The sequence below is a fragment of the Euprymna scolopes genome, chromosome 31 (genome assembly GCF_053919585.1).
Source record: "Euprymna scolopes isolate OS-2025 chromosome 31, ASM5391958v1, whole genome shotgun sequence".
NCBI lineage: Eukaryota > Metazoa > Mollusca > Cephalopoda > Sepiida > Sepiolidae > Euprymna > Euprymna scolopes.
In genome coordinates this window covers 14,767,051-14,794,259 of record NC_136512.1, presented here as the reverse complement: position 1 = coordinate 14,794,259, position 27,209 = coordinate 14,767,051, and the positions used below count along the sequence as shown (strand labels likewise).

Sequence of the window (27,209 nt, the reverse complement as noted above, 5' to 3'; positions counted from 1 at the left end):
TTAAACCAGGCTTAGGGACAAGCAAATTCAACTTGCCTCCTCCCTTGAGGCTTGCATTCACAAATATCCGTGGGCTTAGAACTAATTTAGCTGATGTTGAAGCATTTCTCGTAACAAATATACCGGATATCTTAGCACTAAGTGAGACTAACCTACACTCCTCCATCCCCTCTAACCACTTTAACATGCCTGGATATCTCCCACTCTGCCGTAAGGACTCTGACAGACACATGCACGGACTTGGAGTTTACATTCGTAATACCCTCCCCCTGACTAGAGAAACAAACCTAGAAACAGATGATCAAGCCTTTATGTTCTTTAGACTAAACATGCAACACAATATTAGCTACTATCATTTTCTCTACCGCTCTCCCTCGACTCAGGACTGCACCATAATAAACAAAGTCTCTGACAGCATAGACACGGCACTGTCCCTCGACACTAGCGCACAAATACATGTATTTGGTGACTTTAATGTCCACCACAAAAACTGGCTTGGATTCTCTACTTACACAGATGCAGCGGGCAGCACAACTCATAGCTTCACTATATCTCACTCCCTATCACAAATTTTTACGTTTCCAACCCGTTTCCCTGACCAGGAAGAACAACACGCATCACTTCTAGATCTGTTTTTGACCACAGTTCCCGATGACTGCATAACGAAAGCCCACAGCCCACTCGGGAACGCTGATCATGCAGTGATAATGGTTGAAATTGCCCTAAACTCTAGAGCCAAAACTGAAGAGCCAGTGCTCAAAACAACAAGATATTATAAAAAGGCTGACTGGGCAGCCATCAGGGAACTAATCAGAGATGTCCCATGGAGAAATATTTTTTCTCTCCCTGCTGAACAGTGTGCAAATGAGACCACTGACTGGTTCAAAACTGCAATCGAAGCGCATTTTCCCATGCGGAAATTTTATAGTAAACCCCACTCTCCCCAATGGTTTACGTCGACTTGCGCAACTGCCATTGCTCAAAAGCAGCATGCATACCGTAGGTTTAACCGACATAAGTCCAGTTCAAACAGACTGAAGTATATAGAAGCTAGAAATAACGTTAAGAAAGAAATAGTGACAGCTAAGAGAGAATTTACGGAAACCACTAAAAAGCGCATCGAAGCACAAAAACTAGGAACTCGAGACTTCTGGAAAATCTACAACAGTGTAGTAAATAATGGGCAATCAACAATTCCCCCACTAACCAACAATCACGAGGTTGTCTCCTCAGCAACCGACAAGGCTAACATGCTTGCCAGTCGGTTTGCCTCAAACTCCACACTGGACCCTTCCAACTACCCCCTACCTGACTTTCCTATGCGGACAGACACCTCGCTAGACGATCTGAAAACCACCCCTGCTCAGGTGCATGCTATCATAAAAAACCTCGACACTTCAAAAGCATGTAGACCCGATCTTATCCCAGCTGTGCTATTAAAAAAGTGCTCAGCCAAAGTAGCTCCAGTTCTCTCCAAACTCTACAAAAAATGCCTTAATGAAGCTTGCTTTCCGGGCTGTTGGAAAACTGCTTCTGTTGTACCAGTATTCAAGAATTCTGGCGAAAGGACTGACCCATCAAATTATCGCCCCATTAGCCTCCTCCCACTTTTTGCCAAAATATTTGAGACCTTACTTAACCATGCTCTAGTCCATCACCTTACAGATGCTAAACTTCTGACTGACAAACAATATGGATTTAGACAAGCCCGTTCCACAGCAGACATCCTAACTGTGATCTCTGAACGTATATACCATTCACTGGACAAAGCGGGGGAGGGCAGAGCAGTAGCTCTAGATATATCTAAGGCTTTTGACAGGGTATGGCATGAGGGTCTCCTCAGGAAAATTAGATCATACGGTATCACTGGTAGAATACTTAACATAATTAAATCCTTCTTAGATAAGAGAAAAATCCAGGTTGTCCTCGACGGTCGTACATCTAAACAATATGATATAAATGCGGGGGTGCCCCAGGGTTCTATTCTTGGACCTCTATTGTTCCTGATATTCATAAATGACCTCCCCGACAAAATTGCCTCTGAGATGGGTATATATGCTGATGACACTACACTCTATGGCAGGCACGACAGGAAGACGAATGAACACATTTCTAAAGAAATGGCAGAAACACTATAGGAAGACCTCCAATCTGTGGTGGAATGGGGACAAAAGTGGTTGGTTGCGTTCAATGCTGCCAAGACTTAACTAGTTTCATTCAATAATTACAAGAAACCCTCTCTACCACCTATAGCAATGGCCAACGACTCTTTATCTGAGAGTACATCTTTCAAACTCCTTGGCCTAACGTTCACAGGAAACATAAGTTGGAACAATTACATTGAAGGCATTGCCAGGGCCGCTGCAAGAAAGGTGGGCTCTCTCTACCGTGCTAGAAAACTACTAACACCCGAAAGTATACTGTACCTCTATAAGGCCACCATTCGCCCATGTATGGAGCATTGCTGTCACATCTGGGCTGGTGCATCTGCTACTAGTCTCTCGCTCCTTGACAAGGTTCAAAAGAGAGTCGTAAACCTGATAGGCCCTGAACTGGCATCTAAGCTTCAGCCTCTGTCCCATCGACGAAATGTTGCATCCCTCTGCCTTTTCTACAAGTATTTTAGTGGTAAATGCTCTGACGAACTGCAATCACTTGTGCCCCCACGACATGAGCACCCTCGACAAACCCGACAGGCTGTTAAATCCCACCCCCACACTGTAGAGATCCCTAGATGTAAAAGATCTTTTTACTCCAATAGTTTCTTCCCCAGAACCGCTAGACTCTGGAATTCCATTCCAGGTCCCTGCTTCCCCAACAGTACTGACGTGCAGAAGTTCAAGTGTAACGTGAACCGACATGTTGCTGCCCAAATCCCTACATAGTACCCCAGTAGTTGTTGCCCCTGATAGTAGCCCCCTACACCAAAGTGGCAATTTGCCTTGTTTGGGGTGAAAATGTAATTAAAAAAAAAAAAAAAAAGAAAAGAAAAAAAAAGTGGCCTAAAATAATGGGAGATTGTTTTTGGATCAACGCCGTTTTGCAATTTCCGATTTTAGATATAGTGGCCATGATAAAGTAGATATTTTCTATTTTACCTGTTTTTTTGAGAAATTTTTAGAACAATCTAACAGGGTCGCTTAAGTTATGTCTGAACACGGAGGTGTAATCGACGCATTTGATGAGCATTAATCGCAAAGATAATTTGTATACTTTGATACAAAATGTTTTAATTAATTTTTACGATTATCTGTCGGGTAGATAACCTCAAATGAATGTGGGTCACGATAATTTTTTTTTTTTTTTTTTTTTTTTTTTTTTTTTTTTTTTGCACACTAAAGTATTTCAGCACATCAGAAAAGGTATTATAATGTTTTAATCGTAAAAATACATTGAAGTCCTTAGGTTTAAATACTTTACTGGATAGAAGAATGAGACTAATAGCATTTTTTTTTATTCTAGTGGGAGGGTGGGGTGGAGACTTTGCCCAGTCATAAAATACGCTTAAATATGATATTTTAATTTGTCCAGATTTCGTATATATTATTATAGTCGTGATTTCAAAAGTCAAAAAAAAAAAAAGTATTTGGGTGCCATCAGCTAGAACCGATAGCAAAACTGTAGCATTCAAAGCTGGTGACGTTACCACTGTACCAATGTGATACACATATGCACTGATTAAAAATAAATTAAGATGAATGTACAAAGTGTATAACGATTTTTTTCAGTTTTGACTCCTTTTTGACCCCCTTAACTGTTTTAACTGGCTAAATGCCCGTAAAAGAACGGTACATAAAAAATCCAATCATTTGAGACCTCTTGGCGCCACTCTGTGACTTTTAGTTTCGGAAGAGATAGAGTTTGAAAATATGGAGACAGACAGACATAGTGAGTTTTATAAATTGGATTTTTTTATTTTTTTATACCTGATTTTATTAAAAAATACTAGTTTTATACCTGCTGATTGAGCAGCGTATGTATGACATAATCTCATAGACACACCGGTTGTCGTTAGATCACTAAAGTTAAGCCAACATTGAGCCTGGTCAGCACCAGATGGGTAACCATTTGGGAATACCAGGCGCTGTATGTAAGAGGACATCAACACTTCCCTGCAAGAATTGCAAAACATGAGGGTATACGTGCGACTTTGGAGGAAGCTGGTTCAACCTACCTCGGTTTAATGCTGCTTTGATTCAGTTGGTAATTGAGCAATGCTCATGCAGTACCTGGGTATGTTGATTTCCATCTTTACCTCGCTTCTACATCTTTACAGATAGTGAGAGAGGTGCTAGAACTTGGTACATTTGTAGCGATTGGAAAATCCTAAACATGTTGGGCATGTCCTTAGCAGTCAAGGTCACAAATCAGACTTTGTTACTGTAATGCTCTTCAAGAGTTTTATATCACTGAATGGCTCCATATTGCTAATTAATAAGCTTCTTAGATAAATTTTATCTATTTTTTTGTTTTTTACAAGGTAACCACTTAAGACTTGGAGGCCACTCGAGGATAAGGATTAATGGGTGTACGTTAGTCATCAGGACAACAGCGTAGTAAACGTTAGTAGTGGGAATTTGGTATGATTTGATTATTTAAGAGGCCAGCTCAGTAAGAACTTGTTTACATTGGACTTGAACGCACCCATATTGTAGTCGGCTGGAAAGCAGATCAGCGAAACAGTTCCACAGGCATGCGGTTCTAGAAAAGAAGCTTAGTTCATGGAATCTGTTTAAATTTAGGCACAGATAGAGAGTAGTGGAAGTTGTTGCTAGTGGTTGTAGCTAAACTCTGGAATAATTTTATAGATACTAGTTTATATCTGCTCCGTGAGAAGTATTTGTATGGTGATTTCTATCTTTACCCAGCTTCTACCGCTTTATAACTAGTACGAATGAAAATATTTTAAATCTTGTGATAAAAAAACAATTGCAACTTAATATTTTCATGAGATAGTAACTATGATAAATGTATATTTGTAGAATCGTGTCCTCTTCACAACCGATGCCCCCCCCCATGCTGTTTCTCCACATATGTATGTTCACAACTAAGTTGGTGAGTAGCGCATGTGCCTTTTTCTAGTCCTAGATGAAACCATTTTAAATGGTGAGGGGGAAACGAGAAAGCAAATAGCATGTCAGACTTACACCACCACCTGAAATAAATTCAAAAATAAATTCTTCACTCAAAAAAAAGTCAACAATGGTTGTTTTTCTTTTCCTGAGGTTATCAAAAATGATAATTTATACAGGAAATATAAACTTAAATATTAAATTTATATATGAAATATAAATATGAAATTTATACATGAAATATGAAATTATTAAATTAAATATTAAATTTTAGTATGAAATGATTGACATAAATTCTATGATTGTATATGAATATTGTAGTAACATATTTGGATTAAATAGTAAGTACAAATGCAAAACCATACGTTTGTCTCTACAATCGTTGACCTCCTTACTTGTTTGCCGTGGTTTTCTTCTCGATTTATTCTGGACGTGTTATCTTGGTGATTGCAGACGGTGTGAGTTCACAAGCATAAAAACAAAAACTATGCATTGCAAATAAATCAGTTGTACTCTGAATATGTGTGATAATGGATCCCCAAACGTTGTCTGTCCAAAGCTGTCTATTGTAGGATCTTTGTCGGTTGGTTGATCAGTTAATCTCCTCATCTGTTAAAACTCTGCCTGTCGTCAACTGGCCTAAACTAAAAGCTGTCCATAAACTAACTCTGACTCCTAAATTTATTGATGTAAAATTGAAAGTCTTTTGTCTAAGGGTGATCAGTAAGAGATCAGTGAAAAATGACTCTCTCTCTTGACCACTCCCAGCCAACCAACCATTCTGACCACTTTTATGTGGATTGGTGAATCATTTCTAATCTTCCTCCAGGGAAGTTGGGGCGGAGGGGGGGGGTTGAAGAGATGACCATAGCATGACATATTTATGTACTGCTTTTCTTGGTTAAAAAAAAACATTTGAAATTGTCTTTAAGCAAAAAATAATTTGCTTTGAACTAATAACGATGCCCTTTACGCCTATTTTTTTTTTCAAAAAAAGGTTACTTGGATGTTTCTGAATTTTTGAAATGAGGATTGGTTATTCGTATTATTTGGATTCATCAGACTACTGTTCTCATCTTGATTTCACAACATTTTGGTTAATGTAACTTCCGAACTTTTTCAGGTGTATCCGGTCGAACTCAGGAATGTTTCCGTCGAACGCGGGAATTTGAACAGAATTTTGAGCAGAACTCTTTATTTACTTCACGGAGGTAGTGTGCTCTTGTTCCGTCAGTCATGACTGGATAGAGGCCCTAAGTAATTTGTGGACCTGTGGTGTGGTCGTTAGAGTACTTGGAAAAATCAATTTCAAAAAGTGACCTCCTGAAGGTTGAAGGTTCAATCCTCCGTGTGGGTAACTGAAAAATACAATTTCGAATTACTTAGGACCTCTATCCAGTTATAGCTGACAGAACAAGAGCATGCTACCCCTGTGAAGTAAATAAAGGTTTCCGTTTGAAATTCCATCCAAATTCCTGAGTTCAACAAGATACACCTGAAGGTCGGAGGTTACATGGACCGAAACATTGTGAAAACCACACTCAAGATGAGAACAATAGTCCGATAAATCCAAATAATACGAAAGGTTACTTTGTTCAAAATATCATTATGTAATGTTTTTATTTTTATATTATGCTAATTTCTTTAAAAATATGTATCCAGTTAAAAAAATAAAAATGGCAACTTAAATGTGATTTGAACATGAACTTCCTTCATGATGTGTAAATTGGCTATTCTATTTTTGTCAACCAATGTTTTTTTGTTTTTTAATGTACGAATAGACAAAATCCACTAACACTTTTTAATAGTATATAGATGTATACCATTGTGTTCGGAGAAATTGTGCTGTCAGGATCATTGGATATTCTAATAACAAGCAGACAAGCTCATTAAACACAATTTATTTACGGCATGAACCTTAAATTATTTACAAAACATTATTTGGTATCTGTGGATGCCGCCATCTTGTCCTTGATCACCTCTCTAGAACTCTCAAAGATCTATAAGGGGTGATAACTCTTATGGTCTTTATTTATAGTTATTCCCCCCTTTAACTGCTATAACAACTACAATGAAGGATAGCCTGCAACAGAGGCAGAATCAGACGAGTAAATACTTTTAAATACTTTGGCTGTACTATCACCCTGGATGGCAAGTGTGACAGAAATCAAGAAGGGAATTGGACAATCTAAGACAACTTTTAACAGCATGAAATGCATTTTTATCAACAGTAAGATAAGCCTCAAGACAAAGATGCATCTAATGAGAACCTAATGGTTTATTCCTCTATACGGATGTGAATGCTGGACCCTAACCAAGGACGCAGAACAACGACTAGAAGCAGTGAACATGTGGTTCATTCGAAGAATCATGAAAGTCTCGTGGACAAAAAAAAAAAAAAATTCAGAAGTAATGGATGTGGCAGGATACAAGAGATCCCTTCTCAATACCATCAGAGATAGACATCTCAAATTCTTTGGCCATATAATCAGAACTGATGGACTAAAGAAACTGTTATGGAGTGACAAAATATGCGGGGAACAAGATCAGAGGAAGACAATGCACAAAATTTACGACAGTTTAAACAAATTTGCAGCGAATGAAAAGGGCACCAACAATGAGCTCAGGAGAAAGACCGAGGACAGGAAAGAATGGAGAACCATGATCATCGATGTCTGCACAAGACCAGATCGGACACTTGAAGAAGATGATATATATTACGGGGTGAATGAGGCTATTTTAGCTATAGCAGCCCACCTAGAAGAACGCAACTCTATGAAACCTGCAGGCAAAGTAATTACCACGCATCTTGTTACCAGATTATAATGAAAGCACATTATTTTGCTTATGTTTTTAGGTTTGGGATGATTTCTGTTTTGCATAAGCGGATTCTCAGTGTTACAGAAAAAAGAATTTCAGAGAGAAAAGTTGAGACAACAAAATTGGATCGCATCAAGTACTCTAAGGAGAGGGGCAGCCCAGACACAAAAATGCATCAGCTTAGCTTCGATAATCTAACAATCTGTTTATTTATTCATTTGCAGTCTGTTATCCTCATCTTCTTAGTTGTTGTTTTACCATGTTTCAGCCAACTATTCCTCTGGCCTTCTTCAGGTGGTTAACCGTTGCTGGATAGGAATGATAAGTCTGTATCCTCAGTAATTACTGCCTTCCATAGTTGTTGTCTCACCATGTTTTGGCCAACTAATCCTCTGGCCCACTTTGGGTAGGATTGAAACCGCTATCTTTAAACAATGCTCGTCTGGAACCATAGCGACTCAAACGCCTTTGTCTGTTTGTCAAGGTGATTTATGTATTTTCACTATTTAAATGAAAAATTGTTTTTAGCCATTTTTTAAATAATTCTTTATAGCACTGAGTCTCTGAATGCAGAAAATTCTCAGCAGGTTTTTAAGAATTAAATAATGAAGATTTTTATTGTAGCAATGTTATTGTAATCAAGATTTGTCAACTAACTTCCAAGCCGTGTCCCATCTCTGCAATGTTTCATCCCTGTGCCTGTTTTACAAGTATTTTAATGGAATGTGCTCTGATGAACTCCTTGCACTTGTGGCCCCTCAACGTACATATCCCCGACAAACCTGCTTAGCAACAAAATCACATCCTTTCACTGTTGAGGTCCCTAAATGCCAGAAACCTTTCTACTTTAATAGTTTCTTCCCTCAAACAGACAGACTTTGGAATTCCCTTCCTGCTACTTGCTTCCCTAACTGTACTGATCTGCAGAAGTTTAAATGTAATGTAAACCAACATCTTAATCTTTTTTAGGCATGGTCCCAATTAGTAGCCCCTTCCATCCAAATGGTGATATGCCTTGTTTGGAATGAACATGAGTGTAAAAAAAAAAAAAAATGAAATGAAAAAAAAAAAAAGAAAACTTGGCAGTACTCCTTTTCACTCGTGCCACAATTCATACCAACTTGTAATTTTAGTGTGTTCTCTTTGCTGTTAAACATTCGACTCACTGCTCTCCCCAGTTTGTCCTTTTTGACGCATATATTTTTTTTCGTCTGCGAATTAATGCATATATATCATTAAATCACAGTCCCCCTCTTGATGAGTTGTAGTGCAATGACAGATCTATGATTAGACTGGCGGGGGTACTCGCAAAATGGAAAATAAAGAATAAGTGAACGTAGTAACCCTGTTTAAATATAATTTTTTATAATCGAAAAAAAACAAAAAAAAACGGCGAACGTGATGCAAAATAAAGAATAAGCAAACGATGTTAAAATTTCTTTAGAAAAAATGTAAAAGCAAAAAAAAACAGCGAACATGACGTAAAAATAAAAAAAATAAAAAAACGAACAAAAAATGGCATAAATAACCCTGTTTCAATATTAAAACTTTAAAAATCGAAAAAAAAAAAAATTTTATATCTCGGCTCGAATGTGTAATCAAGACAATGATACTGCTACTATACCGACTGGTCTATGACCACGTGAGCGAAATATTTAAACTAATTCAAGGAAGAACGTTTTTTTGCGCATGCATGTTTTGCTAAATTGTCATGAAAAAACGATTTTTTGCTACACCCCTCCCCCCGTAGAAAAGTGCCCAGTTGAAGGTGAAGGAATTAATGTTTTCAGCCAATTTTCTGATATTTGTCGTCCGAAGGGTCGGCTTCAAAATGATCCCGATCTTGTGAAAATCTGTTGCCTCTGTCGAAAGATTTTGCAAAACATACATACATACATACATTTAAACAGACAAGTGAGATTTATATTATAAATGGACCTACATGCAATATGAAATTTGACTAAACCCCAACAAATTGAGGATTTGCTGGAAGCACTACACTTTCCTAACATGGAACTTATCCTAAAAAGCTTATGTGATACATTTATACTTCTGGATAAACTGTTGCAAAAGCATGGATGCCCTAATTCGCAGGAAGGTTGACGGGCCAAGGAAAACTTTGAAGCCAGTTCTTGGACAGAACCACACAGAGTGGAATTTGGAGACTGCTAGACTGAGAAGTGAAGAGTGAATTTCCATAATATCAGAAAACGTCTGACTCCCTAAACAAGGGGAAAGTGATGTTAAAAGAATAAAGCATGTGTGTGTATATATACAACGTTTGGTCCGTTTTTACAGTAATAACGTTTGGTCCGTTTTTACAGTAATAACGTTTGGTCCATTTTTACAGTAATAACGTTTGGTCCATTTTTACTGTGATAACGTTTGGTCCATTTTTACTGTGATAACGTTTGGTCCATTTTTACTGCGATAACGTTTGGTCCGTTTTTACAGCGATAACGGTTGGTCCGTTTTTACAGCGATAACGGTTGGTCCGTTTTTACAGCAATAACGGTTAGTCCGTTTTTACAGCAATAACGGTTGGTCCATTTTTAACAGTGATAACGGTTGGTCCATTTTTAACAGTGATAACGGTTGGTCCATTTTTAACAGTGATAACGTTTGGTCCATTTGTAACAGTGATAATGGTGGGTCCATTTTTAACAATGATAATGTTTGGTCCATTTTTAACAGTGATAACATAATCTGTCACACATTGGTTAGGATTCTATTTTTGCTTTCTTTCGTACTCCTTTGTGAACAACAGCTTATCTATTGTTCTGCCGATAAACTCATTTCGCCTTTTTGTAATACTTTTTTCAGTTTCTCCTCTCACTTCCTTACACTACTTAAGGCGAAGATGGAAAAGAAAGTGAAAGAAAACATGATATCTTACCACGATGCTAAGAGGGCAGAGTAAGTGAGAATGGTTGAAATTAAATGACTAAAAAATTAAGTGAATGAGTTGACACCAGTGCATAAACATCATGCACTTAACTTTGGCTGCAAGCCAGTTAAGTGTGAAGTTTCTGTGTATTTGTTTGTATTAGTTAAGCTTGAAACTTTCTGTGTAGATGTTGGGGAAAACCAACTCTCCATAAAAAGGTGAGTGTCTAAATGAATAGCAATTGTTTGATATGACTGGTTTTCCCCACATTGATCAAAACTCATTGCTTTCTAGACGTCCTGGCATGAAAGGCCAAGAACATGACTACTTCGCTTTTGATTTAGTTTCACTTTTCTATAAAAAACAGAAACAAACATGTGAGAAGACAGAATAGCGGGAATTTTATAAAATAAAAGTCTCTCAAATAAAAGATAGACACAATGTATCTTCGCAAATCGTAGATATTATAATCTAGGGAGTATATAAAAAGTTCTAAGAAATGATAACACCCTCCCCCCAAAAGCCTTTGCTGGACATACAAAAAAGCTCACACACAAACACATTTTCGCTTTTATATTATAGATGATGTCATCATTTAGTTACTTCAGCTTTTATCTTCCCAAATTTCAACATCTTTTTAATGTCTTCACCCTGTTTTAGTAGATGATATCATCCAGTGTGTATGGAAACAATCAAACTAGATAAATATAGATTGTTTTATTTTTCATTGTGCCTTTTCTTTTTTTTTTCTTTTCTTTTTTCTTTTTTAGAACCTACAATGCAGAGCAACCATGTTAATGATCTGGGGCATAACTTTGACGATGACGATGATGACCCCTTGTTGGGCACAGAGGAGGGGCCAACAACAACATTGTCCCAACCAAAAAAGAAGAATTTTTATACTTTACCCACTTGCCGCTTTATCAACGTAGTCAAGACATTTCTTATTCTTGATGGAATTCTTACTGCTATTCTCTGGCTCACAGGTGAGTTCTTACCACTTGACTTGCTAACTAGTACAGCGTTTCTGCTGTACACTAAGCATAGAGTCTGTTAGTGTAACAATAGAGACGAGAAGTTACTGGCGTCAAAGCACGCAAGATTTTTTGAGTGTCAAGTGATCATTAGGGCTATGACAACAGCATATTCTATTCCGTGTTTTGATTCTCAGGTATATATCCATTGATATCTTTTATGTTTTTATGTAGAGTGATGTGGTTCTCGGTTGATTAATTGTCTGTGTCAGATATATACTCAAGAGTCAAAACAATGAAAAGAATATGCTGTTCTCATAGCCCTAGCGATCATTTTCCAGAGAGAAAAATGTTCAAGAGGAATTCGGTGGCGGACCAAACTCTAAGTATACCGAGCTGTGATTCTTACCATCCTCATTTATGCTTGTAAAAATTGGACCGTATATGCCAGACATGCCAAGAAACTGAACCATTTCCATATGACCTGCCTCCGTAGATTATTGAAAATCAAGTGGCAAGACAAGAGACCAGACATGGAGGTTCTAGCCCGGTCAAATCTTCCATCAGTACACTCCATGTTACAGCAGTGCCAGGTTCATTAGGCAAGTCATATATGCTGCAAGCAGGCTCCGAAAGTAGCTCCTTTATAGTGAACTGTCCAAAGGAAAAAGACCTGCAGGAGGACAGTGGAAGCAGTTTATGTTCTCATGGGAAAAACCTAACCAAAGACAGATGTTCCTAGCATGCCACAACTCACAAGGGAGCTACAATTGCTGAATCTGCACGCAGTGAAGAATGCAGGAGAAAATGTGACATTAGAAAAGACAGAGCAGTCAGAACCTCCGCTACAGAGTTGCTCCACAGATGTCCAACATCAGGGAAATACTTCAGAGCTGGAACTGGTCTAATAAACCATCTCCAAACCTACAGAGCAATTGCATGACCACTGTCATCTTTGCAAGCAATGGATGAACATCATATTAAAACAACCTTTCCATAACGTCTTGTTTTGACACTCAAACCTGATTGTTCGAAATTCAAGGGCATAACCCATAACTGCGTATAGGAAATGATACTTAAAAGTTCAGTTATGAAAATGTTCTGGGCTTTTCAGAGATTTCAGATTTTATCAATTGTTCGGAAAAAAGATTTCACTAAAACAAATTTGGAGCATAAATATATATATATATATATATATATATATTTTGGCAGCAAATCATTATTCAAGCACATCTGATTGAACACGATCGTTATTCTTTTTTTCCAGTTTTTCTGGATATCTTTTCGATTTGTCAAGCGGTCTTTTTTAGTTCAGTTGGCATGTTGTATTGAGGGCGCCATTCTGTACAACATGCCGACTGAAATATAAAATGGCCGCTTGGCAAATCGAAAAAATATCCAGAAAAATCGGAAAAAAGAATAACTCTGTCGTGTTCAATCAGATGTGCTTTAATATATATATATATATATATATATATATATATATATATATATATATATTAATGTGTGTGTGTATAAAGTAGTAGTGTTTGTGTGTGTGTGTCTGTGTACACCTCTCCTACAGCCCACAACACTGGCCCGATCATGACTAAACCTGGCATGATGATGGTCCTCCACCTAAGAATGGTGCACACTATTTTCCAAGGTAATCGTCAAAATCATAGCCTATGTGTATATACTCTCCTATAGTCCGCACCAGTAGACTGATCATGACCAAACCTGACATGATGATTTCTGACCTAGAGATGGTGCACACTATTTTTTAAGGTCAAAGGTTAAGGTCAGGACTTTGCTAGTTTATAAATAATTATACAATGTCACTCGTGTATGGCAGCTGTATGCAAATGCTGAGCCATGTGTGTGAAGTGACGTCACGTTAAGGAAAATGGAAAAGACTATAAAACAAAAAAAAAAACGTGTGCACAGGCCAACAAGCACGTTCAAGAGGACATAGGTCAGAGAGAAGGAGTACGATCACGTTTTATTTGGCGAAAGTACCCAGAAATAAATGTCATTGCTACAACGGACAAAAGTGAGTCAAGTTATTACTTGTTTCCTGTTAACTTGCAATGTACTCTATTATGTGTTGGGTCTCAAGTGTGTAGACATATACTATATTATATGTGTGCTTCGTTGTTTCTTGGAGGTTGCTATTTTTCAAAAAATGAGACTTAAAAACTTATTTTTTTAAATGATCATATTGCATTTTCCATGCAGCACTTATTGAAAAAAAAGATTGTATGTTTAAATTTTAAATTGTTGTTTCTTTTCTTTTTTTTTTTTTAATTTTTTTTCAATTAAAACACTTTGAAAATATTCAAAGCAGACGTTTTTGATTTTTTTTTTATGATTGTAATGTTTCTTTTGTGCGATTGGTTAATTAAAATCATGTGACAATTTAAAAAAAAAAATGTTTCAGCTGCAAATAATAAAATTATTTTAGTATTCAGGAAAAAATAGAAGCGTCATATAAATCATCCATTATTGAAATTCTCCGGAACTTGTTGGGGGAGGGATCGTTATTGCAAGCGTGTTTGATGAAAGTAGTAATGGTAAGCATAGGTTAGTAAACGCTGAACACGGATGGTGCTGTTGTTAGAATTGTGATCAATATAGAAAAGTTCCTGGTTTTGTTGGGAAGAGAAAATAATTAGTGAATGAAAATTGTGCTACTGCTGGTAAATATGTTATGTAATGTGACTGTCCTAGGGAAAAATATGAGATTTTATGATAACAGATCAAAGAGAGTGATAATATGTGCAAAACCTGCAGTAGATATTGGCTAGTAGTCTACCGCAAGGTAAAATACCAGGTGGAGAAACTGGTGCGGTCTATCCTTCTCTCAAGGGTACATGGGACTCTAAGCCGTGGTAGGCACCCCATCTAGTAATGGCGTCACAATAAAAAATACCCTTGATAGCCCTGGTGAAGCATCAAGTATTCAGCTACCGACAAGATTTGAATTACACTACAAACTTGTGTAGTGAGTTCAATCTCGGCAGCGGCCGTGCTGGATGGATGGAGTAGTCTGACTATATGGAATTTGTATTGTTACACCTGCATTTGCAAAGCTAACGTTTTTTTCTAGACAGGAATAATCTCTCCTGTTTTATTATATATATATATATATATATATATATATATATATAGCTCCATATGCATCATATAGATAATCATTCATTATTAAGATTCTCTAAATCATCATCAACTGGTGTTCTGCCTGGACAGGCATTGACGACTATGGCTCTCCATCCATCTCTCTCCCTCAAGGCTGTTGCCAAGGTCGCTGGAAAGATGGTGGGATCCTTCTACCGCTCCAGAAGATATCTCACTACTGATGCAATTCTCTATCTATATAAAAGCCAAGTACGTCCAAGGATGGAATACTGTTGCCATATCTTGGCAGGAGCTGCCAAAAACAGCCTATCATGCCTTGACAGAGTACAAAATAGACTTCGTGGTTTAGTGGGGGATGCCCTTTTCTCTACCCTGCAACCTCTCTCCCACAGAAGAGACGTTGCGAGCCTATCCTTGTTTTATCGTTATTTTCATAGCAGGTGCTCGTCTGAACTCAAATCCCTGGTCCCCCCTCGCCAATCTTTCATGAAAAACACCCGTCTAGCTGAATCCACTGTGAAAAATTTCTCCCACTCTATATCTGTGCCTAAATCAAAACGCGGATTCCATGAACAAAGCTTCTTTCTTAGAACTGCACGCCTGTGGAACTCTGTTCCGTCTGCCTGCTTCCCTCCGGACTACAACTTGGATGTCTTCAAGTCCAATGTTAACAAATTCCTAATGAACCGCCCTCCCCCTAATTAAACACTTCATCAAATCTCCACACTAACGTAATGTACTTGCAATAACCCTTATCCCTGAGTGGCTTCCGGGCCTTGATAAGTGGTCATCACTGTGTAAAAAAAAAAAAAAAAAAAAAAAAGACGACACTCATGAATTCATTGTTGCTCATCTCTACTGAACGAGGTGCTCTGATTCAGAACCTTATTCGCGCTGTTTCTTGAATAAAGAATCTGATGTATTGCCATAGCTTTGCAGTTGTACAGACAGTCGGTTACAGTTTCTTTCTATCCGAGCAGCACCCATACTGGTCTTGACTATTGTATCTAGAGGTATCTTCTGCTCAACACAATGAAATACGAAATCATGAACAGAATTATATCTTTTTGTTTCATTATTACATCAGTCACCTGCTTTCCATGACCTCTTGTTACCCTGATCGGGGGGGGGGGGGCTAAGTGGGTTCTCAACCATGCCCAAGGGTCTTCCACAGACTAATGGAGGGAAGGAAGAGCCTTACTTTTCCTTTGACAGTAGTACTCTCCCGCTACTCATATAAATAGTTTAACTGTAAAGATGATACACTATTTCAATAAATGCACTGACCTTTGATGTTCATGTTTTCTTTTTTATTTATGCTTGTATGGGCTCTACATTATTTGTTTTTATACATTTTCACATTTGCTCACTATGCTGTGTGTGTGTGTATAATATGTATGTATGTATGTGCGTGTGTGTCATCCACAGACAGGCTGTTTCATTGTATCACAGCTCTTCAGTGCGGCTAGACTAGCACTCTCCTGAGCCAGGGGTCGAAGTTACAAGCATTTAGTTGATAATCAGCAATTCTATCCTCCAGCCCATGGAGTCAGTGCTCGCAAACGATGTTTTCAAATGTCTCTTTATATAAACATTTGACGACTACTTTTAAATACGCCACACTATTGTAGAATTAAATTCACCATATTTTATTCAAAACAAGGAATATGAGAAAAAATGAGAATTCCTTATTCCATGGAGTATAAAGATAGGCTTTTCTCAGAGAAAAAAAAAAGTTTGCAAAAGGAATATATAGATAAAAATCCAATTTTGCTGGTTAGCGCAACTTTTGAAAACGGTAGTTATAAAAGTTTTTGAAGGAAAAATATCAGTCATGAGCTGTAACAATTGTATTCATGTATAGTTAATAAAGCTGAAACCTTTTTGAAATGAACATAAAAATGTGTGTCTATTGCTCGTGAAGCCGTATGTCGTAAAAAATGTTTATAGTTCTAGTATTGCACTATCAAAGCAATGTTAAAGAACTTTGTATTATGTTTTGTTACATTTTCACTCCAAACAAGGTATTTTGCCACTTTGATGTATGGGGCCTTGGTCAAGATCAAAGTGTAGTATCTGTTCTTCAGATGCTGCACTTCCATTTCTTATTCTCTTTCGGTGGAGGAGAAATCCTTCACGACTGAGACAATTTTTATTTTTGTACCTTTTCTCCACGTTAAAAAACGACCCTGGTGTCCAACTCTGTCCCGTGGGGAGGCATAGTAAATAGGTACTATCAGGGACATGAGATACAGGAATACTATATAGAGAGGTTAGCAGCAAGATGTCTGTTCACATTACACTTGAACTTCTGCATGTCAGTACAGTTGGGGAACCAGGAACTTGGAAGGGAATTCCAAAGTCTAGCAGTTTTGGGAAAGAAACTATTAGAGGTTTTCTTACATCTAAGGATCTCCACTGTGCAGGGGTGGGACTTTGCTGTTTGTCGGGGAAATTACGTTGAGGGGGTACGAGGGCTTGTAGTTCATCGGAGCAGGAACCATTAAAACACTTGTAGAACAGGCAGAGGGATGCAACACTTCATCGATGGGACAGAGGTTGAAGCTTAGACGACAGTTCAGGACCTATTACGTTGGTGACTCTTTTGAATTCTATCCAGGAGTGAGAGACCAGTTTGCAGATGCACCAGCTCAAATGTGACAACAATACTCAACACATGGGTGAATGGTGGCCTTATAGAGGTACAGAATGCTTTTAGGTGTAAGTAACTTTCTAGCATGGTAGAGAGAGCCCACCTTCTTTGCAGCAGCCTTAGCAATGCCCTCACTCTATCTGTACCAACCCATGTTCGCTGCGAACGTTAAGCCGAGGAGTTTGAACAAAGTACTTTCACACACAGCTATTGGTGGTTTATATATATGTTTAAATATTAGATAGGAAAACTTTTATTCCAATGGTGTGTGTAATGTATATTAGTGATGGGACGATTCCAATATTTTTCCCCGATTCGGATACAATTACCGATTCCGTGCTAAATCCCCAATTCCGATACAATTAGCAATTCCGAATCTTTATAAATCTTTATTTATTTAACTATAAGATTGTTATTCCCCCAATTTTCATAAAAACACATGTTAAATAAGCAGATATTTTTCTAAACGTAAAATTACACTTGTGGAGGATGATCTATCGATTTTGGCTTTACTGGTATTTTAAAATCAATAAATATTTATTTTATCATTATTACCAGGAATAGAAGATTTTGCTTTCAACAAAATCAAATAATCAAAAAAGACAATTAAAAGAATCGTTTTGGCATCGAAAATAGGCATGAATTTTACAAATTCCGATATCCCCAAATCTTCCGATTTTTCCGATTTCAATTAGTCGTCCCAACACAAATATATATATCTATAATATAAAGCTGAACGTCTGTGTGTGTGTGTGTGTGTGTGTGTGGTCACAAATAGGCCCCTATATGGTTGACTATTATAGAAAACTGATCACATATAATGATAGAAGATGTATCGATACACAGGAATGGGTATGTTTTATCTGGCAGAACGGTGGTTCATTAAAATTATGGGGTCTGTGTACGCGCCTGGTCCACAAAGTATGGAAATAAAAAAAATTTAAAAATTAAAAAACGTTTACAAGTGTTTTTTTTTATATAGATGTACATAATAATACTTTGATAAGTATTTTTTAACTTAAATAGGGATGGTATAATAAAATTGTGGGGGTCTGCGTTCGCGCCTGGCTTCCATAGAATGGAAATAGGCACAAACTTTAATAAAGACTTTTCATATCTATCTGCATAAGTATACTTCAGTTTGAAGAAATCTTGTATAATAAAATTATGGGGTGTTTGTTCGCACCTGACCTCCATAGAATGGAAATATGTCACAAAGTTTAACAAGGTTTTTTTTAATATAGATCCACAGAATATTGTGATAAGTGTTTCAGTGTGAACAGGTATGGTATAATAAATTATGGATTTTATCTATTTTATTTTTACTTTCATCATATTTTGCTTTGGTTTTGATACCCCCAAATTCGAAGCTATCTCTTTACAACCCTTCCTATTCATAACCTATCATACTTTCATAAATCAGAGTCCATTTTCTGTAGGCTGTTTTTGAACCCAGTTAACGACAGGTACTTTTGATAGTATATATATAATTATTTTTAATACCTACAGACACTAGTGAATCATCAGTGCAGGGAATCACAACTACCACCAGTCGGGAGATTCGAACTACGCCACAGAACCATCTCTGACTTTATTAGCAAAGAACAAACTACTTAGCCAACATGAACCGTGATGAGAATATAGTTGAAATTAAATTTCACGAAGGCCGAGAGTGATCATGTAATTTTAACATCATGATCTGTGCACGTGGGCTTAGGTGACTGACTTATTTAATCTTGATGTAAAGTGTTCGACAATAAGAACTGAGTTCTTAAAGAGGCAGATATAATTATTACTATAATAATTATTTTTATACTGATAGGCACTCGTGTTTCATCCTTTCGGGAATCATCAGTGTAGAGTCATGATTACCGATCTTTATATATATATATATATATATATAAACTACTTCATTCAATCACATAAATTAATATGAAAGTATAAATTTATGCGTAAACTTTAAGTATTTACTTCAACAATGCTCAATATGTAGGTAGAGCTAGGTAGTAAGTTATAAAATATATATGGCGATTAAGTTACACAAAATATTCCGCGTTTCATCCATGATAGGATTTATCAGGCTTATAAGCATGAGCCTGATGAATCCTAGCGTGGATGAAGCGCGAAATTTTTTGTATAGCTTAATTGCGATATATATATATATATATATAAATTCCTTTTTCTTGTTTTTTTTTTTTTTTTCTGCAGGTGGAGATTCTGAATACTTTGTTGACAACATTCTAAATTTCCACATCCGTCAATCTGTTTTTGATCTTGTGCTCATCACTGGGATCAAAATGGTCGTTCTCACCATTGTCTACACCTACCTTGAACTGTACTCCTTCCGACAGATTGACAAACCATATGACATCCATATCGCCAAAAGGAAATTCATCTGCCACATGGTTACGGTTTTCATCAGTCTGCTTTGTTTCGCCTACTCCGTTGCGAAGGGCGGGGGTGTCTTGTACGCAATCATTAACCTTGGCGACACATATAAGCGCATGCACGTGGAATACAATGTGCTGGTTATCTGCTCCTTGGTGTTTGGATTCCTTGAGTGCCTTCTATCAGCATATGCTTTCCATGCTATGAAGAAACTGCGGACGTTACGCATGTTACACCGATTCAACGACTCTGGCCAAGAAGTGGATGATGACGGGAAGCCTGTCAAGAAGAAAGTGAACCTAAAGAGGGTTTTATTACTTGCTAAACCTGTAAGTGTTTTTATTTATTTTTTATGTAGGTTGTATTTGTTTATTTTTCTCTCTTTTCCTTGTTCTCTTTTCTTTTCTTTTCTTTTTTTTCTTTTCTTTTTCTTTTCTTTTCTTTTCTTTTTTTCTTTTTCTTTTCTTTTTCTTTTCTTTTCTTTTTCTTTTCTTTTCTTTTTCTTTTCTTTTCTTTTCTTTTCTTTTTTTTCTTTTTCTTTTCCTTTCTTTTACTTTTCCTTTCTTTTACTTTTCCTTTCTTTTACTTTTCCTTTCTTTCACTTTTCCTTTCTTTTACTTTTCCTTTCTTTTACTTTTCCTTTCTTTTACTTTTCCTTTCTTTCGCTTTTCCTTTCTTTCGCTTTTCCTTTCTTTCGCTTTTCCTTTCTTTCGCTTTTCCTTTCTTTCGCTTTTCCTTTCTTTCGCTTTTCCTTTCTTTCGCTTTTCCTTTCTTTCGCTTTTCCTTTCTTTTACTTTTCCTTTCTTTTACTTTTCCTTTCTTTTACTTTCTCTTTTTTCCCTTTTTTCTTTTTTCCCTTTTTTCTTTTTTATCTGTTATTTAAACTATTGTTCTCAGCCAATGTAACCTTTTGAATTTTTTGAAGTGCTTCTTGTTGAACTCTGAAATCTTATATATATATAAATATATATATATATATATATATATATGTATGTATGTATGTATGTATGTATGTATGTATGAAGTGACTGGTAGCACTTGGTAAAATTCAATTTACACATTTTTGGAGGTCGAAGGTTCAACCCTCAATGCATTGTGAATTACTTGCGATTTCTACCGGGTCATGGCTGACTGAAAAGGGAACATGCTACCCCTCAAGGATTGAATAAATTGTTCTGGTTGGAGGTTACATTGATCAAAACATTGTGAAAACAATATTCAAGATGAGACTAGTAGTCAGAATACGTATCGACTTGATTTTAAGGGTTTTTGTTTTTCTGTGGTGTGTTTATTACATCCACCAAAACTATTATGTTTTTGTTCGAGCCTGTCATGCACTGTTTGTTTGTGTATAGCCTAGTGCTCACATTGCTGAAGCAATCATCACCAAACTTGTTCAAAATATCAGTCATGGTTTAACTAAGAACTGATTTAATTTAGTCAGAAAAATGATGAAAGTCACACTTTTGACAATAATTCCATTGAAGAGATTCACTACTAGGTCTATATTATAACCAATGAAGTCTTGCCTCTTATATTAACTTGATATTTGACTCTACCCTTAATAACTTTGGTCTTGGTTGAAGTTTTGACAGAATTTAAACTTTCCATCTTTGATTAAGTTTATGTGCGACCTAGTGTCCACATCACTTGACTGTCATCAAACTTGATCAAAATATCGGTCATGGTCTAACCTAAAACTGATTTAATTTGGGGATATCTAGGTCAAAGAATAAGGTCAATTGCAATGTCACAGAAAAGGTGATAAGTCATACTTGATAATTTCGGTTTTGTTCAGCATAGCGACTCCCTAATGGTCAATGAAGCCTCACGTTTTGATCATGAAAAGTTTAGTCAAAATTTTGGAATTTCAACTTCCGACTTTTAAAAATTTGATATCTGTATTTGATGCTCTTTGATGACATTAATCACCATCAATGCATTCAAGAAGATGGCAGGTATCAGTAATGCCAACAAATGCAGATTGGAAAGTGTGAGCTATCTGGTATCAAGTTGCAAGGCTCTTTTAGGGGATGGCTAATACACAGCGAGACATGATGGAGTATGTAAGTACCTCCACTGGATCATCTGTAAAAAATTAAACATCCAGCAAATCCTGGGAACGTCAACCTGAAAGAACAGTTGGAAATGACTTATATATCATACATTACGACCATGTAATCCCTACAGCCACCTACCTTGAAAATGCTGTTGTCAAACCTGACATAGTTATATGGAATAAGTCAGAAAGTTGCCACCTTGGTTGAAGTGAGTGTCCCTAGTGATGAAGGTCTGAACAGAGCTGAAAGGGTGAAACAGACCAAATATCACGGTCTCTTATATGAAAAGAAAACTGAAAAGAAACTGGAATCTTAGGGAGATATCAATCATACCAGTTACAGGGCTTATGAAGAAGAACCTGAAGTCCTACCTAATTAATATTCCTGGCAACCAAGGGCAAAAGAGATCCAGACAATTGCACTTAGGGGAACAACAAGGATACTAAAAAGAGCTCTCAGTTGGTTTCAATAAAAAGCAGGGCAATGTTGGCAGCTGGTTTGGCTGCCCCATAACCCAGCGCTACAATCTTCAATGGAAGAAAATTAAAAAACAAAAAAAATCAGATACATAATTTTTGAGTTATCAATGTTACCATGATATTAACTTAGAAGTGAGGCTCAAATAAAACTTTAAGCTCAACCTTACATTGTTAGTCGAATATAACCCTTCTAACCCTTTATGACTGATATATTGGCCCTAGCAACATGGCTAAGAAGATGATACGGCCAATATTTTCCCTACTCTTTATCTCTGCCTAAACCAAAACATAGATTCCATGAGCGGCGTTTCTTTTTTAGAACTGCATGCCTGTGGAACTCTCTTCCATTTACCTGTTTTCGAGCTGACTACAATTTGGTAGTCTTCAAGTCCAATGTAAACAAATTCTTGAGGAACCATCCTCTTTAGTAATCCAATTTACCAAAATTCCACTACTAACAATTACTACAATATTATCCCATTGACTACTCTACACTCAATAACCCTTATCCTCGAGTGGCCTCCAGGCCTTGATAAGTGATGACTCCTATGTAAAAAAAAAGAAAAATAATAATAATAATTTTGCTGATCGCCTCTTATCTTTTTGGTTAATTATTGCTTAATTGGATTAGGATCTAAAGGATTAATAACTGACTCCTGTTCCTATTTAAAACTTAATCCTACAAAAACGATTAAAATAATAGTCATTTCATTTGTTGGATCTATTAGATTTGGGACAATTAATCAGAATCGGGGAATCAGGAAAATAGAAAATTTTACACGTATTGGAATCGGTATCTGAAAATCTTTTGCCTTAAAACAATTCTTTTAATTGTTATTGTATTTGGTTTTTGTTTAAAGAAAAATCTTCCACTACTGGTAGTAATAATAAATAATTATTGATTTTAAACTACCAGTGAAACTAAAATCAATAGATCACCCCCACACAAGAAAAAAATGATACTAATCTTAGGTTTTTTTTTTTTTTTTTTTTTTCTGCGACATCTCTTAGCTTTTTTGATTGGCTTTTTTCTGTGACCCTTTTTCTCATTTACCTCTGATTTTTTTTCACCCGGGTCTGAATTATTCTAATTCTCTTGTTTCTATTCTGATGTATTTTCTTATATGTACCACTCATGCCTTGCACCTTCTTTGTAGGATCACGTGTCACCATCCAGATTAATTGTGCTTGCTTCTTTCTTTTTTTTATTTTTAATTATATCTCTTAATTTCATCTGTTTTATTTACTAGCAGGGTTACCGTGCCTTGCCCGGGACAAAAGTGTAGCATATTTATATTAAAACCTCTTTCGCTCTATCTCTCCCCAATTCCCTTTTACTACTATGCCTAGCCCATTCTAGTTACACACACGCGCGCACACACACACACACACACGTCTTGAATAATGAGTTAAAATTTTATTTCCAAATTAGTTCCTAATACTGCCACAACAACCCAAAAAGTAGCCCCTTGCAAAAAGTTACAAGAGGAAAAAAAGAACTAAGAGCAGATAACTCTAATTCCTTGCTATACAGAGGACAATGGATATCTAATCCCAGTATAAATATGAAACAAGGGAGATAACTTAGTAATATGAAGAAATTGGTGACTTCAAGTTTTTTGTTCTGTTTGATTTTTAACTTAGCTGTAGGTAGATAGCTTTCATTGTTTATGTGGTTTGGTTTCTGCATTCAAAGATTTTCCACAAGATTTCGGATATTGTCAGCATTGCTGTGCATTGTACGGCCTCAATCTTCACTCCGATTCTATTTTTTTCTAGTAATTTTTTTCCAGTTTTCTCAAAACTTTTGGGAAACAATAACTGCTGTATGCATAATATTATCCTTATGTATACAGTGAGTGTATATTTACTGTGTTTCCTCAATTTTTTTTTTTTTTTTTCTTTTCCAGGAAGCTGGGATGATCTTTTGTGCTTTTTTAGCCCTTATTTTCTCGAGCATTACAGAGATGTTGGCACCATTATTCTTTGGTAAAGTGGTCGACGCTGCCATGAAGTCAATGAGTAAGTAAATATTAGTTTTTTATTCAAACTTTTACTTTGTCATCGTTTTTTAACATTTCACTGAATTTCAAATTGCCAGGACAAGTTAAGGACGAATAGCTATGTTTCAAGGATCCGTGGTGTAGTGGATAAAGTTCTTGGTAAAATTGAGTTGGTAGGTTACATTCTTCTGGAGGTTGAAGGTTAAATCCTCAGTGCAGGCAACACTCAAAATGTTACATGTTTGTTTATATTGCGTGTCAGTGTTAACTTTTACGACACATCAGCCTTTTTGAAGGATTTATAAAAACGAGGCAGAACGTACTTTTTATATTTTCTTTTGCACCGCTTAATGTGTCCTCGAGTGGTTTGTGTCCAGACGTCGTGCCCCTGGAACAAAAGCTCTCTCATGCATAACAATAGATGGAAGTTTCATTTTTCTGGACAATTGGAACTTTATTCAGCTTTACGGTCAAAGTTACACCCCCTGTTTCTCTGTTCCTCCTTAGGAGGAGGGTGGGAATTTTTCTATCAAATTATCTGTCATACATCGCTATCTCATCTCCTCCACAAGGAGTCTTTCATCTTCTCAGAATAACTGATGGCTGGACTGTCGAACTTGAACTGAAGACTGTCTAGTAAACACATGTAAGTTCCCTATTTATATTAAGGTGTGTGTGTGGGTTGGTAAACCCCGTTAACCAGCTTGCACTCAAAACACACTGACCTTGCTCATGACCCTTTGCTGCATGCGGGTGTATGCATTGTCAAGGGAAGTCAATGAGTTTGATCTATGTCACTGGTAACCTTTGTGCACCCCTTTACACTCAACTCGACACAAACAAGTTGCATTCAACTCGGTATCGCGTTAGCCGTGTTATTGGTACTCAGCAAACATACAATTGTGAATTATTTAGCCATAACTGGGTAGAAGTCCTAACAGAATGAGAGCATGTCATCCCACGTGGAATGAATGAAGATTTTTGTCCGCAATTCCTCATCTTTTTCCGAATTGCATGCTACCCCCGTGGATTAATTAAATGGTTTTATTCGATATTCCATGCCAATTCCCGAGTTTGAAAGAAAGATTCTGGAGTTAAATGAGATAGAGGCACCTGTAGAAGGTTGAAGGTTATATTGAGCAAAACATAAAAATAACACTCAAGATGAGAACAGGAGTCCAAATAATCCAAATAATTTGGACTAATATCTATACTAATTTTAGAAACGGGTGTTTGTCTAAGTGTTTGTTAACAGCATTTCTACAATTTTTGAGATGAAGATTGGTTATTTATATTATTTGGGATCTTTGGACTACTGTTCTCATCTTAAAAGTCATTTTTTATGTTTAAGTCAGTGTAACCTCTGACCTTCTTCAGGTGTATCTTGTCAAACTCTGGAATGTGGATGAAATTTTAAACAGAACCCTGGATTTACTTCATGTATATATATATGTGTGTGTGTGTATATATATATATATATATATATATATATAGTCCTCCACATACAGTACTGTTTTGCTGTATCACAGCTCATCAGTGCAGTTAGACAGGCAACTGCCTCATGCCAGAATCGAAACCTGACTGCTCAAATGACAGTCAAGGCATCTCACCATTGTGCTATGGTCCTGGATATGACCTTAAACTATATCCGATGGTGAGGGCCCCAGCTTGCAGGCCTTAGGGAGTGTGGAGCCACCCTTTAATTGCCATTGCTCCCAGGTCCACTCTGACCCAGAGTGGTAGCACCTGTTAGGGTCCCAACTATGGGTTAAATAGAATATGACTTAAAAAACAAATATACTATATTAAAAAATCGTTCTTCAAAATCACCAGATTCGGCATTAAATAACCTGAAAAGGGTTGATATGCCGTAAAACAGAACAACCAACCAACCATTGTGCTATACGGCTGCTGCAGTGTGGGTGAATCAACGATGTTTTGACATCCTCCAAATGCCTCCGCTCGATTTGTTTACACAAAGAGCGTTGTGTGTGTATAAATATATATATATATATATATATATATACACACGATGCTCTTTGTAATATATAGTAATAATAATTAGTAATAAATGGTGTTATTTACAACAAGAAAAAAGACAGATTTAAGGTTCCCAAAATTCATGCAAGAACTGTCTGCAAGGAACTGTGGCACAGTGGTTAGAGTACTTGAAAAAAATCAATTGTAAAAGTAATATTCTCCTGAGGATTAAAGGTTTAATTCTGAAAAATACAATTGTGAATTACTTAGGACGTCTGTGCAGTCATGGCTGACAGAACGAGAGCATGCATCCTTTGTGAAGTATATAAAGTGTTCCGTTTGAAATTTGTGAGTCCAACAAAATACATCTGAAAAAGATCGGAGGTTACATCGACTGAAACGCTGTGAAAATGACAAGATGAGGACAGTAATCACAGGAATTCAAATACGATTTTGTTAACAACTTTACAAGTTTATTAGATGTGTGAATGTGTCGGTACCATTGACTTGTTTTCTTTGCCTGAATTCGGTGTTTGATTTTGAACCCGCTCGCAGTGTCAATCATTTGATCTTTGTCACTGTGATAACAAAAGGTTTCTCCCTAAGCATAAATTTACAAATTCTAGTTTAAGACAAGTAAAGTATATTTTTATAAAGAAAGACTGACAATCCGAATGTCAAGAATGATGAAGTCAAAATATGAATCGAACCGAGCATCAATTCAAAGATGGCATAACAAAATTTTCGGATTTTGTAATCATGCCTATATGCTTTTA

The 27,209-nt window shown here is 36.7% G+C and overlaps 1 protein-coding gene across 2 annotated transcripts in view; it reads left to right on the top strand.

Annotated features, from left to right (window-relative positions):
• LOC145255640 (uncharacterized) overlaps positions 1-27,209 on the top strand; it is an 89,753-nt gene that overhangs the window by 13,529 nt on the left and 49,015 nt on the right. For both annotated transcript variants that reach the window (XM_080114172.1, XM_080114171.1), the window contains 3 exons: positions 11,550-11,765; positions 19,732-20,240; positions 24,361-24,472. In XM_080114172.1, the coding sequence (XP_079970298.1) occupies positions 11,558-11,765; positions 19,732-20,240; positions 24,361-24,472 (829 nt within the window). In that variant the 5' untranslated portion in view covers positions 11,550-11,557. The remainder of the gene's footprint in view (positions 1-11,549; positions 11,766-19,731; positions 20,241-24,360; positions 24,473-27,209) is intronic.